We start from the raw sequence: 15132 nt of genomic DNA, 5'->3' as shown, positions 1-15132 counted from the left end.
CTACCTATCAATATTTTCAAACAATGATCCCCACCTAGAGCATCATTGAGACTTTTTCTTCATTCCACCGCATTAGATGAGAGGAACGCTTGAAAAATTATAATTTGCAGAAATTTAAAAAAAAAATGATTAGGTACCTGCTACCTAGTACCTAGACCTACCTATGAGGGGAAAAAAATCAATTTTTCAATCATTCATCAAGTAGGTACTATAAGTAATAATTTTTATCAACTTTTTTACTGAATTTACTCTTAACAATTTTCTTTATCAATAATCAACATTTCAAGAGCAAATGTACATATGAAAGGGTAATAGCCTATAACTGGCAAGAACAAAATAGGTACTCAATTCTGCTCCTCCCCCTCCCCAAACTCTTACTAGGTATCAACCAACGATTGAAATGGCTCCTGTTGTCTGATATTCTTATTTCAACGTTGATTGGAACGTTGAATTTAAAATTTTTATCGTTGAAAGCAATTTTTTACGGCTGTTGAAATACGTATCTAGTAGAAAATTGCATTGTTTTAATTATATCTTCGCGATTAGCTTAAATAAGGAAAATCACCAGGTATGTTTATAAATTCGACTTCGTATATGGAGTCCCTAACCTACCACTTGTTGCATCAAAAATTGTAAGTACCTAATACCTATGATACATAATGATTATCATGTGAAGAGAAGGTAAGCAGGCGAGTAAAACCCAGATATTCACTTGGGTACCTATTAGGTACTTCAACTTACCTGCGTTTTTTTGATTTAGAAAATTCGAACTCAGGTAGAGATGCGGTCAATGACATGAATATTAGACGGTCGCATATTCATTTTGGGCCTTTATCGTGATTCACAATTGAGTTTTCCCTTTCACACCAATTTTATAATTCTTGGAAATCTTACGAATAGGTAAGTAAGTATGAAAAAGGTATGCGATGCGTTATATAATGTAAAATGTTTCATTAATTAATAAATAGATTCAAAAACATTCTAATTATAATCATTGAATTGTTAAATAGTTGTGCTGGTTAGGTTAGATGAATGAATTTGCTCATTTATACCTATATTAACACCTAATAAAATAACCAACATATCATTAGGCTTGAGCAAAAAAGAGTATATTTTGAAAAAAGGTACCTACATATATACTCGTACTTACATTAAAATCAACTGAATAATATTGGCAGAACCTCCACCTACAAAGTACAAACACATATGACATGACATAATAATTATTGGGAAAAAGTCAACCAAATCATGAAATCATGATCTGAAATTCATTTTCGAAATCGTCTTCTATTAAAAAAAAAAAAAAAAAAAATGGTACGGAAACATTTTTTTTTTTTTTTTTTTTTTTAAGAATAAAACACCCTTTTGCATTTAGTACTAATTTTAGATTTTTATACCTGGGTAAATATTTTCCAAAATGTTTCGTCACGTGAACTTTTCAGCAAGGCTGCACAGTGCACATCAAACACGTCGCAAACCAGTTTGGTTTTGAAAAAAAAACAATTGTCATACTTCACAATGATCCAACACCCAAGACGTGCGGCAAAATAAAATTTGTATAAAACAACGCGATGATTCGCGTTCGGGTTTATTTTTTCGCGGCTAGTTACACTAGGAAGGAAGAAATTTAGTTACGTCCTGTATCCCAAGATGGATAAATCTCTTAATGTTGATCATTTATACTACAGTGTTTTGATATCGTTTAGTCACGATAAACAGATTTTCACTTTTCTTTGTTTCGCTGCGGTTTTGAGTTTGGTTTATTACTACATTAATTATAAAATTAAACGCCGTCGTTTGGAGAAGATAATCGAGCAGTACGATGGACCTAAAGGATATCCTTTGATTGGAAATGCTCATGAATTTTTAGGATCCCCGCAAGGTATGTTTTGTTTTGAATTATACGTTTTTCACTTACTCCAGGTAAAGAACTTATTTTTTTTCAAAGATCGATACTTACATTTTATTTTATTTTAAAAAAGCGTTCGTGTTCGGTGGTTCATTGTTTAATATTTTGGTGTTTGTTTTGTGTTGTTTTTTTAAAAATTAAACTCGTGTTTTTGTGAGAATTTTTAATTTTTATAATCGCTGTTGAACTCTATTTTCAACTGATGTTTTATTCAAGTTTTCTAATAAGGCAAATCAACATTTTTATATTTTATTATCTAATTACTGATTTTTTTTGTTGAATTCGACGTTTAAAAAACTTCTTTTCTTTTAATTTATGACATTCATTTTATTCAAAGAATCATGTTTGGGAGTACCGATTTTTTTCAGAAGAGTTTTGTAACCTTAATAACTCAATAAAATTAGGAATAGGAAAAAGAGGGAATTCTTTACCATTCTATTTTCAAAAAATTGCAATAACACATTATACAGGGGTGGGAAAAAGTCAGCCTCATCAGCTTGCAAATTTGCAGAAACTGAAAAATGAAATTTTCACATTTCCTTTCACCTCCGTGATCGACTTTTATGAAACTCAATTTGCAAATTTTTCAACAAATAATTTCAAAAAGTTTTACTTAGTTTTTTGTCAAAAAATCAAAAACTAAGCATCCTAGCGAAAAACCAATGACATTACGTCAATTGTACCTACGTCAATATCCGAAAAATTGAGTTCAACTCCATTAATTTTTAATAAAATCGAATTTTCAAAGCAAAAACATGCAGCAATGCAGCATTACTGGTGAAAAAAATGATCTGCGGAAAATTTTGAATCGGATCATAGATCACGAATCGTTGTGGTATAATGATCCGGATTACGGATCACGATTCCTACTGCAGAAAATGATCCGGATCACAACGACCCTGCTTGTTGGCCATTTTTTCGATTTTTTGAAGTTGGCAATAATGACCAACAAATTGGTACCACTGCTTTCCAAAATATTTCCCCATTTTCAGAAAGGATATCTTTCAATATTTTGGCACAATCAATGCGAGATATTTGCGAAGAAAAAATTTTCAAAACACGAATTTATCCAAAAAAATAAGCGATTTGCAAATTTTCCATCTTTCGGCAGAATCTTGAAAGTGATCTTGGATTTTGGCGGCAATAGCATATGTACATTGTACATTGACGCACAATCTCAAATATACTCTCACATTGGACGGGTTAATTTTCCCCAAAACAAGCTGGGTAGAGGCCAGAGCGAAAAAACCACGACCTTTTCGGAAATGCCTCCTCTTTGAGGGCCCATTTCTCCCCTCCAGGCGTACCTCCGGAGCAAAATTCAAATTTTAGGAGTTGGGGCACGTGAAAGAAGTTGGATCAAAAAAATGAACGTATATTTGTTACCAGTACAGGTACCTACCTTAAAAAACAAATAACCTACAGTAGGTACCTACTCGATATGTTACACGGCCGATCGACTTCAACATTTTAAAGAATCAATTTTGTCGTTTAATTTAGAGGGGGTGTCCTCTCCGTTCAAACTACACATTTTGAGAATACGTTACTTCGAACTAATAAAAAATTACTTATCAACCTACTTACTGCTAATAATTTAAAAACAATAATTTTAAGCCATGGCTTCGAGTTTGAATTATGTTCCTAAGCTTTCCTTAGGGAAGTTTTCAAAATAACGAAATTGAACGTTTAATATTTCTCAGCTCATGAGTGGTTACATCTTTTTTTTTTTTAAATGTGTAAACTATGTACAAAATATGTACATAGAAGAGTGCGAGGTCAAAAATTATATGTTGAACTGTTTTGGTTGAGTTGGCATGGAATCACTCTTCGTTAATAATTTCAGTTGATTTTGCGCCTTCTACCCTCAGTTTTTGAATTTTTCAAACACTCGAAATTTTTAAAAAATATTCGAGTTTTCCGATTAATTAGGAAAATTCCTTTCGACTTCAAACTTGTGATTCGTTAGTGAAAATAATGACGTCAATGAGAGACTATGAAGATACACATTCACCAATTTTCTGGTTCAGATGTTTTATGGCTAAACCCACACAAATAAAAAAGTATACCTAGGTACCTAAGTACTGACGAAATAGCTTCATCTTAAAATTCTGTTTCCGTTGTCGGCAATCCATCTAGGTATTTTCAATTAAGGTACATATGTACATTTCTCAACTATTTAAAAATTAGCAAAATAAAGATCCTGGACTTTTCTCGGAATGATATTTTATGGCCAAGAGTCGCTTAAATCATTATTTGTACGGTACCAAGTACGTAAGTACCTTACCTATACCTGCCTACATAAATTCATCCCAGGTAATAAATTTTTAAGCAAGAATTTTTTACGTACAGGAACATCAGTAAAGTGTACTGATTTCTTTTTAATATACTCATACCTACTTATGTATTCACATTTATTTTTGTTTAGAATGATGCTTGAAATATTCTTCAATTTTCAAGCATTTTAACGTCAAAAAATCTTCGAAATTAGTATATTACAATTGATTTCAGTTTGTCTTCAGTAAAAGAAAAATCATCTAATACCTAATTGTTTTCAAGTACCTAACGCAAACTTTGAAAAAAAATCCTAGTTTTCTAAGAATTTATAAAAAAACAAATTTTCTCGTATATTTTTTTTTAAAATCTCATCAGAAAAATGTCTTAATTTTTTGATATTTCAAAAAGGTGGATTCGAAATGAGTAAGATGGGTATTCCATATTCTCCGAAGGTCTAATACAAAAAAAAACTATCAATATTCAAGAGTCAAGTTCAGATAATTTTCTAAAATCTTCAAAATACCTTTATTGTTAGTTGAAAAAAATTGCCACAGAAATTAAATCCTTCAAAATTTATCAAAAAATTGAAACAGTAAATGGAAGAGACTACGATTACAAAAACCTTGGCGCGGAATTCCCTACAGAAACTATTGTGTTTATAATAACACCATCATGACCATCAGCAACTAGTAAGCACATTGTACACTTCAAAGTTCTTAAAATTAATAATAAAGCGAATCGCCATTGAAATTGAGTTTTTTAAACTCACACGTCGGGAACTTGCAATTTAATCGGAGCTTTTAAATTGATCGAAAGCGGTTGACATTGTTTTGGTCTATTAATATCTCGAACACGTGTTTCCACTTTTCAAAGTAGACATAGGTTTAGGTACACACGACACAGATGCACGTAATTCTTAATCCAAAGTGGGTGTATTATTCGCATGCTTTACAATTTGAACAATTTTACGAATATAAAATATACAGAAAAATTCCACTATCTACTCGTCGAACTGATTTGTTGAAAATGTAACAATATCTACAATTTTTTTTTTCAGATGTTTTAAAAAAAGCTATTACACTTATGAATACCTATAGCAGCCCATTTAGAATATGGCTGGTCAACAAACCATACGTAATCATTGCCAATCCAGAAGACTTTCAGGTAATTCGAGAAATTTTCACATGCCATCATTAAATGTTGTTGGATAGAATGCAGAGAATTTACAACATATTTTTTTATTACAGACGGTAGCATTTAAGACTTTGGAGAAAGATAGCAGTTACAAATTCGTAGTAGACATGTTGGGCGATGGAGTATTTTCTTCTGAACGTAAGTAAATTGAACAATTTTATTTTTTTTACAATTTTCCGCTTGAGTAGGTAGATAAATGTATTTGTAGGTAAGTATGTACCTACACATTTCCAACTTGTTGGCTTAAGACGTATCTCGCTTCCTTATTTGAACATGCAGGACATATATTTTTTTTTAATGAAAGGAAGAGAGATGGTATGCATTACTTTTATTTGTTCAAACTTTATTTCATGCGCGACCTTAAAATGCATTCATGTTTTTAAAACCAACAAGTGCAGATTCACGTTTCCATAACAGTTGGAAGAGTAGGTATAAATAAATAAATGAGACTATAGAGGTAAATGTTTGCGACGTTGTGTGATGAGATCGATGGATACGATCGTAAAAATCATCATTATGATATTATGTTTTCTAAATTTTAAACTAAAATAAGAAATTGAAAAGCGAAAAATTGAAAATAATCGCCAATATTGTCATAATTTAACAACCATTGACACTTCTATTGTTGCTAAATGTTTCGAAAGTTCTAAACTTGGAAATGGAAACAGAGATAATTAAATTTATAGTTAATTTTACCTACGCTACCTAGGTAGGTACAGGTAGGTACTATTTTAAGCTTGCTATCCGTTACTTTGAAAAATCAACTCATTCGATTTGGCGTACTCTCAACAGTGGAAAAATGGAAACGAAATCGTCGTGTTATAAATCCTGCATTCAACCCGACCATCCTATTTCACTATTTTTTGCAAATATTCAATGAACAAAACGTCAATCTGGTTAAACGATTGAAAAAAGATGTCGGAACTGGAAAACAATTCGACTTGTGGCCGTATATCACGCAAACATCTATAATGACAATTTGTGGTAAGTACGTAGCACCAATGCAGATTCTTTCGATTGAACATCTTTATTTAAAAAAAAATTCAAATGGAAGTCGTTGAATACTTCGATATGATTCAACTGTTATCATCGTCTGCACTCTGCAGACTGATATAACAAAGTAGAAAGATAATTAGTTAACGTACCTAGTAAAAATATGTATGTACTCGTATACCGTAAAACCGGTCGCTAAATAGCGTGTGGTTTGAACACGTCTTTCTTTTCATTCATAACTAGTTTATACGTAACAAGCACGTGGTTTTTATGAATTACATATCCCACCATATAGAATGCGTGTATTGAGGTAGGTAAAGGTATCTTGCACTTGCAGCAATGCGATGGACTTTGCTTGGAAGGGACTAGGGAGAGAGATCTATCGAAGATTATATTTGGAAAAATCACAGAATTACGATAAAAGATAACGTGATAAAAAGCTTGAGCTAAAAAATTCGTCGCTAAATAAGCCCATCCAATTCATGTATGAACTTGAAAATATTCTATCCCCCAAAAAATTCTCCGAAAAAGAATCGTACACCCCGCCCTTATCAGAGGAAAGAATGTAAATATTTTAGTAATAAAATGTTGTGATATCATTTTGAAAACCGCCCCTTAAAGTTCAACCAAATTTTTAAGGTTTTTCCTCCGAAGTCAAGATTATAAGTTAATTCTGAAACACCTTCTTTTTAACATAATTTTTAATCAAAATAAGCTTTCAATTATCAATATAAAACTATTAAGTGTGTAGGTTCAACAACAAAAATTAAAAAAAAAAAATAGGACAGACACAGAGTTCGAAGAAGCTTGGTAATCTAATCTGAATGTTCAACTGTGTCTAGCCCAATTTTTTTAGAAATTTTTTTGTTGTTGAACCCACACACTTGATAATTTTGTACTAATAATTGGTCTAAAAAAAATTTGGGCGGACACAGAGTTCGAAGAAGCTGGTTAATCTAACCTGAACGTTGAACGGTGTCCGCCCAAATTTTTTTTAGACCAATTATTAGTACAAAATTATCAAGTGTGTGGGTTCAACAACAAAAAAATTTCTAAAAAAATTGGGCTAGACACAGTTGAACATTCAGATTAGATTACCAAGCTTCTTCGAACTCTGTGTCTGTCCTATTTTTTTTTTTTAATTTTTGTTGTTGAACCTACACACTTAATAGTTTTATATTGATAATTGAAAGCTTATTTTGATTAAAAATTATGTTAAAAAGAAGGTGTTTCAGAATTAACTTATAATCTTGACTTCGGAGGAAAAACCTTAAAAATTTGGTTGAACTTTAAGGGGCGGTTTTCAAAATGATATCACAACATTTTATTACTAAAATATTTACATTCTTTCCTCTGATAAGGGCGGGGTGTACGATTCTTTTTCGGAGAATTTTTTGGGGGATATCAGTTGTTTTTCTTACGTAGTGTGTACAAACTTTTTTTTCAACTTTTAAAAAGGTTGACAGAATTTTGACAATTTATGATTTTTTTTGTTTCCAAAAGACAGACGAGTTCAATATCTCGAAATACCAAGAAGTTGTAGTTTTTTTCAAAATTTTGACATGTTAGAAATTAGTTACATTTTTTTCTTAATTCATAAAAGTTGGACAAAATATTGGCAATAGGTATTGAAAAATTTCAAATTTCAAATTCATTAAACTTTAAAATACAAACTTCAGAATGAAAATGTCGCTGTAGTGCAGGTACCTACTTTGTTCAAATTTTCATCAAAAAAATCATCCAATTTTTAAACACTCAGATAGGTACTGAAACATGAAACTTGAAATTCTTTCAACATTTCAACAAATGCAGCTAGTTGGAAAGCCGAAATTGATTCTGCAAACTAATTTGAGCACACTATTAAGTCGAGTGCTGGTGGATTTCAAGCCGTTTTGGAGCCTCAAGCGTCTTTTTGAAAATTACTGGAGCCATCCAGCATTTTCAATGCTCGAAATTTTCATAAAATTTGATCAATTAAGAGTGGGAAATTCGAAATTCAGGCTCAATTCCAACTTCAGCACGGCATTAAGTTGGCTGATAGTGGGTTCAAGTTATTTTGAAGCCTCCAGGGACTTTTTGAAAATTCTTGAAGCCTCCAGCAGATTTTTAAAACATGAAATTGCAACAGAATTCCACCTTTCTCACTCCATTCAATAGAGTGTTATAAAAATTTATATTTCAAAAATCTCCTGGAGGCTCCAGGTATTTTCAAAAAGTCGCTAGAGGCTCCAAAATCACTTGAATCCACCTGAAGCCGACTTGATAGAGGAGTGCAGACTTAATTTCGACTTTCAAACTCCACTTGATGAAATTTAGAGGGAATTTCAAGTTTCAAAAATCTGCTGGGGGCTTCAGTAATTTTCAAAAAGTCGCTGGAGGGTCCAAAACGACTTGAAATCCAACTGCAGTCAACTTCATAGGGTATTTCAAATTGGCTTGCAGAATAAATTTTGGCTTTCCAACTGCATTTTCAAGTTTCAAAAATGTGCTGGAAGCTCCAAGAATGTTTAAAAATTCGCTGGATATTACTCAAACAATTTTGCAGGAAATTATTTGTATTTAATGAAATCATGAAACGAATAAATTAGATTTTTTGTAGGCTAAATTTGAATTAAGATTACGCAAAATTTTGAGTGAACGAATAGGTATTTTAATGAACCAAATTTTCCGAGTTTTATCCATTGTTTATTGTTTTTTTTTCCGAAAGCACCACTGCTAGCATTAATTATTGTTCAAATCTTATGGAAGCCCAAAGTTGTGAAAAAGTGCCATGCGCAGTAAAAATTCAACTTCAAACTAAAATTGCACAAAATTTTCAGTGAATGCGTCGTATTTTAATAAAACCAAAATGTTCAGAATTGTATGCTCTTCAAAATGGGTTTTCATCCATTTCGCTAGTGTTTACCATTCAAATAATACTTACTAAAGCTTTGGTAGGTACTAACTTCACTAAGTAGTAAGTAGATATAGTAATTCTACTTCAATGAGTATTGAGTTGTGATTTTTACCACACATGGCTACTTTTCACCACTCTGAGTCTTAGTAACTTTTGAACAGTAAACGCTATTGTTTTGGGTAAAAAACCATCTGAAAGAAAATGAAATTTTTAAATTTTAGTTCAATAAAATACGCATTTATTCACTGAAAATGTTGAGAAATTTAGTTTGAAGTTGAATTTTTACCGAGCACAACAAATTTTTACAACTTTGAGTTTGAAGTTTTGAACAGAAACGCTAGTGCTTTTGGTAAAAAAAAAATTAAATAAAAGGATAAAATTTCGAACATTTTCGTTTATTAAACTAGGTACTTATTATATTACCAATGTTTGCTAAAAATTTTGTGAATTTCAATTTAAGTTTGGCATACAAAAAAAAATCGCAATTACTGTATGAAATTGAGAAAAAGGAAATTTCATCCTCTTGAATTTATGACTAGATAAAAATTTCCCTAATCTCCTTCAGTTCCATAAAAAATGAAAAAAAATGCATTAAGTAATTATTCATTAATAACAGCAAAGTGAAAATATGGAAACGTCTATTTGGCCGAAACGTAAATTTGTCTATTAAAAAAATTACTCAAAAGAAAATATTAAGCATTAAAAAAAATTTGAAAAAAATATCAAGAGTTGGACAGGATTTGAACCGGGGACCTCTGGCATGGTGATCCGACGCATAACGCACGCAGCCACGCGGCTGCTTTGTAATTCAGCCACTACAACAAATTACTGCTGCGCTAGATGGCAAAACTGTATGGGAATACGCATTGCATTCAAATGTAACGGTCCTTTCTTTTTGCACAAATTTAATCAAAGCTGCAGAGCTTAATCGGAAAGTAAACGAGTTGAAATTTTGAATATAGATTCCTTAAACCTGAGAATAGTCGCTTTTACTAATTGGAAAGTTCAACTCGTTGCCATTATTTCACGTTTGATACTTGAAAAGTGTTGAAATTGATAAAACAGCAAAATTTTCGAAAGCTCTACAACCCTCAACAATCATCCTATTAAATTGAAATTTTCACAGTTTATGTATTTCAACCCATAGATTCCGTTTTTGATATCAGTTTTCATTTTTTCAAAATTTTGGGGCCCCAAATGGGGGGGTGAAGGGTCAAATTTCGAAATTTTCAAAATTTGATTCCAAAAGGTCAGAGCATTCAACGAGTAGAACTCAATTCCAAAATTTCATCAAAATTGGTTCAGCCGTTTTTTCAGTAGCCCTCTCGGAGATTACGAAGAATTTTAAAAAAATGACAAAAAACTGCTAAACTCCAAGTCCGCGAATTTTTATCGTACAAACTTCGCTATGGTCTCAAAAGAAAGCGCTTGAAAAATTAGAAAGAATGGTACTTTCAATTTTTCAATTTGACAAACGCTTTCTCAGTAAAATGAGTTGGCAGCACACGCCGTAATAAAGACGAGTTCCTTTCAGAATATCAGTGTCTGTTCGTTCCGTTTTGTTTCGTTGTTTTCCTCCGTTCGTTTTCGTCTATAATCGTCGTTTTCGTTTTATTTTTTTGGGAGGGGGGGCGGGGTGGGGTCACGAACGTGACCCTGGATTCTTAGAATTACATACGTGACAAGGAACAAAATTAACACTTTTCCCTTCCAGTTCAATTTGTTGAGAATTTTCTGCTCGATCTGATTTACATAAAAAAAAAACAATTTTTGATTAACTAAGAAACGAAAATTGATTTGCGAAAGCCGATTAAAATCATTTCGGATCGACTCACGCTAAGTAGGTATTTCACACAATGTGAATTTTTAAGAACCTCAAAAATCGATGACACAAACGATGTAGGTATAGTTATCTATCTATTTCTATCGGTTGAATAATATGTTTTGGGCATATATTTTTTCTGGTAGATTTCCATATTGTCTTCTAGCATGGATGGCTAGTGATGAAAAAAGTTAATTTTGTACAATTTCATGAATGAATCCCTGCATTTTTTTTTTTCAACAAAATAGGCCAACTACAATTTATATGAAATCAAAAAGTAATAAAATGTAATGACGATCATTATAAAAGTTAATTTCATACTCTAATAAAATTACCTCTTTCTCACGTTATTTAAGGAAAAAGGAAATAGAAAAGCAAAAAAACAAAACTGCATTTCAATACACAGACAGATGATTCGAAAATGAAACATAAAAATCATACCTTCTATGCATCGTTCAAAAAATTATAATTATTTAAATTGTAAATAAGTATTTTTGTATAAAAATATCAAAATTAGGCACAACTACTTATTTCATTCATGAAAGAACTTTAAAAAATTTTAACGTGTTCAGGCAGATTCAGAGACGACTTTAATTTAATCCTTGAACTAACAATTTTTACAGCGCTTCTTGGTATTCAATACCCTATTATGCATTTTGTCTAATTATACGTTGTAAATAATTTACAACAATTTAATGTCTTTGTTTTGTTAATATTTAGAAACCGCGATGGGTTACAAGGATGTCCACGATTCAGCAGAAGTGATGAAATTTGGACGAGCTTTAATGAAGTAAAGATCACACATTCAAAATCTTCCAACTAAAATAGATAAAAACTGGAAATATAACGTCCGATCGTGATCATTAGTAAATTTTAAGATCAAAATTGTAATCAAAAGTCAAAACCGCGTTCTTCCTATTTTAAAAAAATCAAACATTAATCAATTTTCTCAAAATGGCCAACATTTTACACTAAACTGTAACTACTCCTATTCCTTTCCTTTAACCCCTCATCTCCTATAAAATTAAAACGTGCCTCGAACAAATTAATCTTTTAAAATTTTAAACACTTTATTGTGTAGTTTTCCTTTTTTTTGGCTGAAAACCCGCAAATTTTTTTACTCATAAAAAACACCATTTTTTCCTAATTTAAACGCCAAATGGTATTGAAAGTCGCAAAAATGAATCATGCCATGACGTCCACAAATTTTGTCGACTCGAAGTGTTTTATTTATTTATCTACCAATTTATTTTATTTCTAAAATTGATACATGTTTCAGATCCGCAGAATTGGTGAGTCTAAGATTCTATAAACCTTGGTTGATGCCTTCATTTTTCTTTCTCGCTTATCGATACCTATTGGGGTACGGAAACATATTCAATACTGTTCAAGAATTACCATTAAAAGTAAATGGCACATTTTCTTATACCTACCTAGTACCTACGCGCATATGTACTTTTTAAACGATAAAAAAGTTTAATATAGACAGATGAACTTTTTAAAAATAATTTTTAGATGTTGAAAAAAAGACGAGAATTATTCCAGCAAATGAAAACTGAAGGTTACGTTAGTACAGGACAAGGTAAGCGATGAACTTTCAGTTTTTCAGGATTTTACGTATTTCTAGAAAGTTTTTTAAAAAACATCATAGATATGAGAAATGGTTTAAATCCTTTTCATTTTTTTTTTTTTTTATTAGCCAGAAAAATGTTATTAAGACTACAAAATATTAATGAAAAGTTAATGTCGAATACATTAAATTAAAAAATACCATCCCCTTCCATGATTCATAAAGAGATCGCACAACAATAAATACTGCTGAAAAACATAGAATGAATGGAGAAATTGAATATAAAAAAAAAGGAAACGAGGAAAGTTTCTATATAGAAATAGAACAACATTTCAAACATGAGATAAATTTCAAATTTTCTTTACAATATTATCAAATAACTAGGAAAAAATACATAAATTTGATGGATCCGAAAATACTTTTTTGGTTTAAAAATAATTGCGAAAGAAAAAAATCACACAGGGCGTCCAATGTGTTGACTATTCTAAAATCTTAAGGAGCAGCGTTCCGATGAATTATACGACATGAAACAACCAAAACTCGAAATAATTTATAAAGCAATGTGATGTGTAAAATTGAGGATAATTTTTGGAGGAAAAAAATCGATTTCGAAATTTTCAACTTCATAGTTTTAACAATAATGAAAATAGCTACCCAACTTGAGCTTTATTTCCTGTTTCAGAAAAAACAATGCGAAACTTCATCGATATCTTGATTCATTTTCATGATGTGAATGCGAATTTCTCAGATAAGGAGCTCACGGATGAAGTGATTTCTATCATGTTTGGAGTAAATACATATATAGCTAAGTATAATTTTTCTTTAATTGTACCTAGCAAAATTATTTCATTTTCAATGTTTTAGGGCAGTGAAACTAACGCTGTGACCAATAGCTTCTGTTTGATGATGTTGGGAATGAGACAAGACATTCAAGTAAGTACGAAATTCTGAGAATAGAATTTCCAAAAACGGTTTTCAATTTGGAAAAAAATGGAATATTAAATTAAAAATCAATAAACAATAGGTATCCGAAATAATATTCAAAATCAAATTGAATATTATTTCAATTTTGTAACAAAACTTGTTTTTTGTTTTTGTTATGAATTATGATTTTATACAAATTCTAATTTGTTTTTTGAGATTTCTGACTTTCCAATTTGAAAAAAAAATTGCAATCAGTAATAAGTACCTATATATATGTACTTGGCCGAGTTTAAAAAATAAAACAAGTTGTCTTTCACTTTTAGGAAAAAGTTTATGAAGAAATCTACTCAGTATTCGGTGACGGAAATCGTTTACCAAATCTAGAAGATCTTTCAGAATTATCATACTTGGAGCAATGTATTAAAGAAACCCTACGACGATTTCCAGTTGTACCAGTTATACTACGTCATGCGCGAGAAGACATACAAATCAGCAGTATGTTGCATTTTTTGCATTATGGTTTTTTTTTTTTTTTTTCTTTGAAAATTCGCGATCATAATAACCAAATAATTTTAGATGGAAAAATCATCCCGGCTGGATGCAATATTGCACTTGGCATTTATGGAATTCACCACGATCCTGAAATATACCCAAATCCTGAAATCTGGGATCCCAGCAACTTTGATCCGGATAAAGTTGCAAATCGACATAAATCTAGCTTTGTACCATTCAGTACAGGACCTAGAGGATGCTTGGGTAAGAAACAACAAAATTTTATAATCCGCTAAATTATTTTTACGCAAACTGATTGAAAAATTGCTCTGCAGGTCAAAAATACGCGATGGTATCGATGAAGGCTCAACTTTCAACTTTGATACGTAATTTCAAAATAACCACCGATTTCAAAATGGAAGATATTGAACTAAATGTAGACATGGTTATAAGGAGTGTAGCAGGTTACCCAGTTAGATTAGATTACAGGCATGGCAAGCCTTTATTTTGATAAGTACCTATCTACCTACCTACCTACCTACCTAGTACCTACTACCAAATGGGTAAATACAAGGGTATGCATTTAATTATTGAATGAAATATGTAACTTTTTTTTACCATTTTTTAAATAATTATTTTTTTTGAGTGATGTTTTTATGATTTGTTTCTTAATTCTTAATTATAAAATTGTAACGAACTGATATTATAAAAATGGCTGAAATGTGTTTTAAAACATTTTTACAAATTTATATACGAGTAATTATGATTGTTTTGAACATGAAATATTGCAAATGGTATCACAGTAATGAGAAATGAATACTAATTGAATCAATAATTTAAAAAAAAAATTGGAAGAAACCGCAGTGATCACGAATTAATTTCATAAAAGATGTCATTTTCATAATTCGAGTTGACAGGATTCTTCAAAACAAAAAAAAAGTAAGTAAATAAATAAATAAATGAAATGAAAAAGTGTATTACTTTTGAAGCGAAGAATAATTAGGGGGAGGGGGAGAAAGAAAAGTTTTCAAAATTTTGTACAACTACATAAATATGAT

The 15132-nt window shown here is 31.1% G+C and overlaps 1 protein-coding gene across 1 annotated transcript; it reads left to right on the top strand.

The window, feature by feature from the left end:
• Window positions 1–1573: 1573 nt before the first annotated feature.
• LOC135832335 (cytochrome P450 4C1-like) lies at window positions 1574–14807 on the top strand. Its single transcript, XM_065345515.1, has 12 exons — window positions 1574–1882; window positions 5241–5347; window positions 5431–5515; window positions 6170–6361; window positions 11809–11878; window positions 12368–12494; window positions 12604–12670; window positions 13341–13447; window positions 13523–13591; window positions 13906–14077; window positions 14159–14338; window positions 14410–14807. Exons 1-12 carry the CDS (start codon window positions 1651–1653, stop codon window positions 14583–14585), a joined length of 1584 nt encoding a protein of 527 aa, XP_065201587.1. The 5' UTR covers window positions 1574–1650; the 3' UTR covers window positions 14586–14807.
• The last annotated feature ends 325 nt before the right edge of the window (window positions 14808–15132 follow it).

Source organism: Planococcus citri, chromosome 1 (genome assembly GCF_950023065.1).
Source record: "Planococcus citri chromosome 1, ihPlaCitr1.1, whole genome shotgun sequence".
NCBI classification, from domain to species: domain Eukaryota; kingdom Metazoa; phylum Arthropoda; class Insecta; order Hemiptera; family Pseudococcidae; genus Planococcus; species Planococcus citri.
Note: the sequence above shows the minus strand (reverse complement) of the source record. Positions and strands in the feature narration are given on the sequence as shown.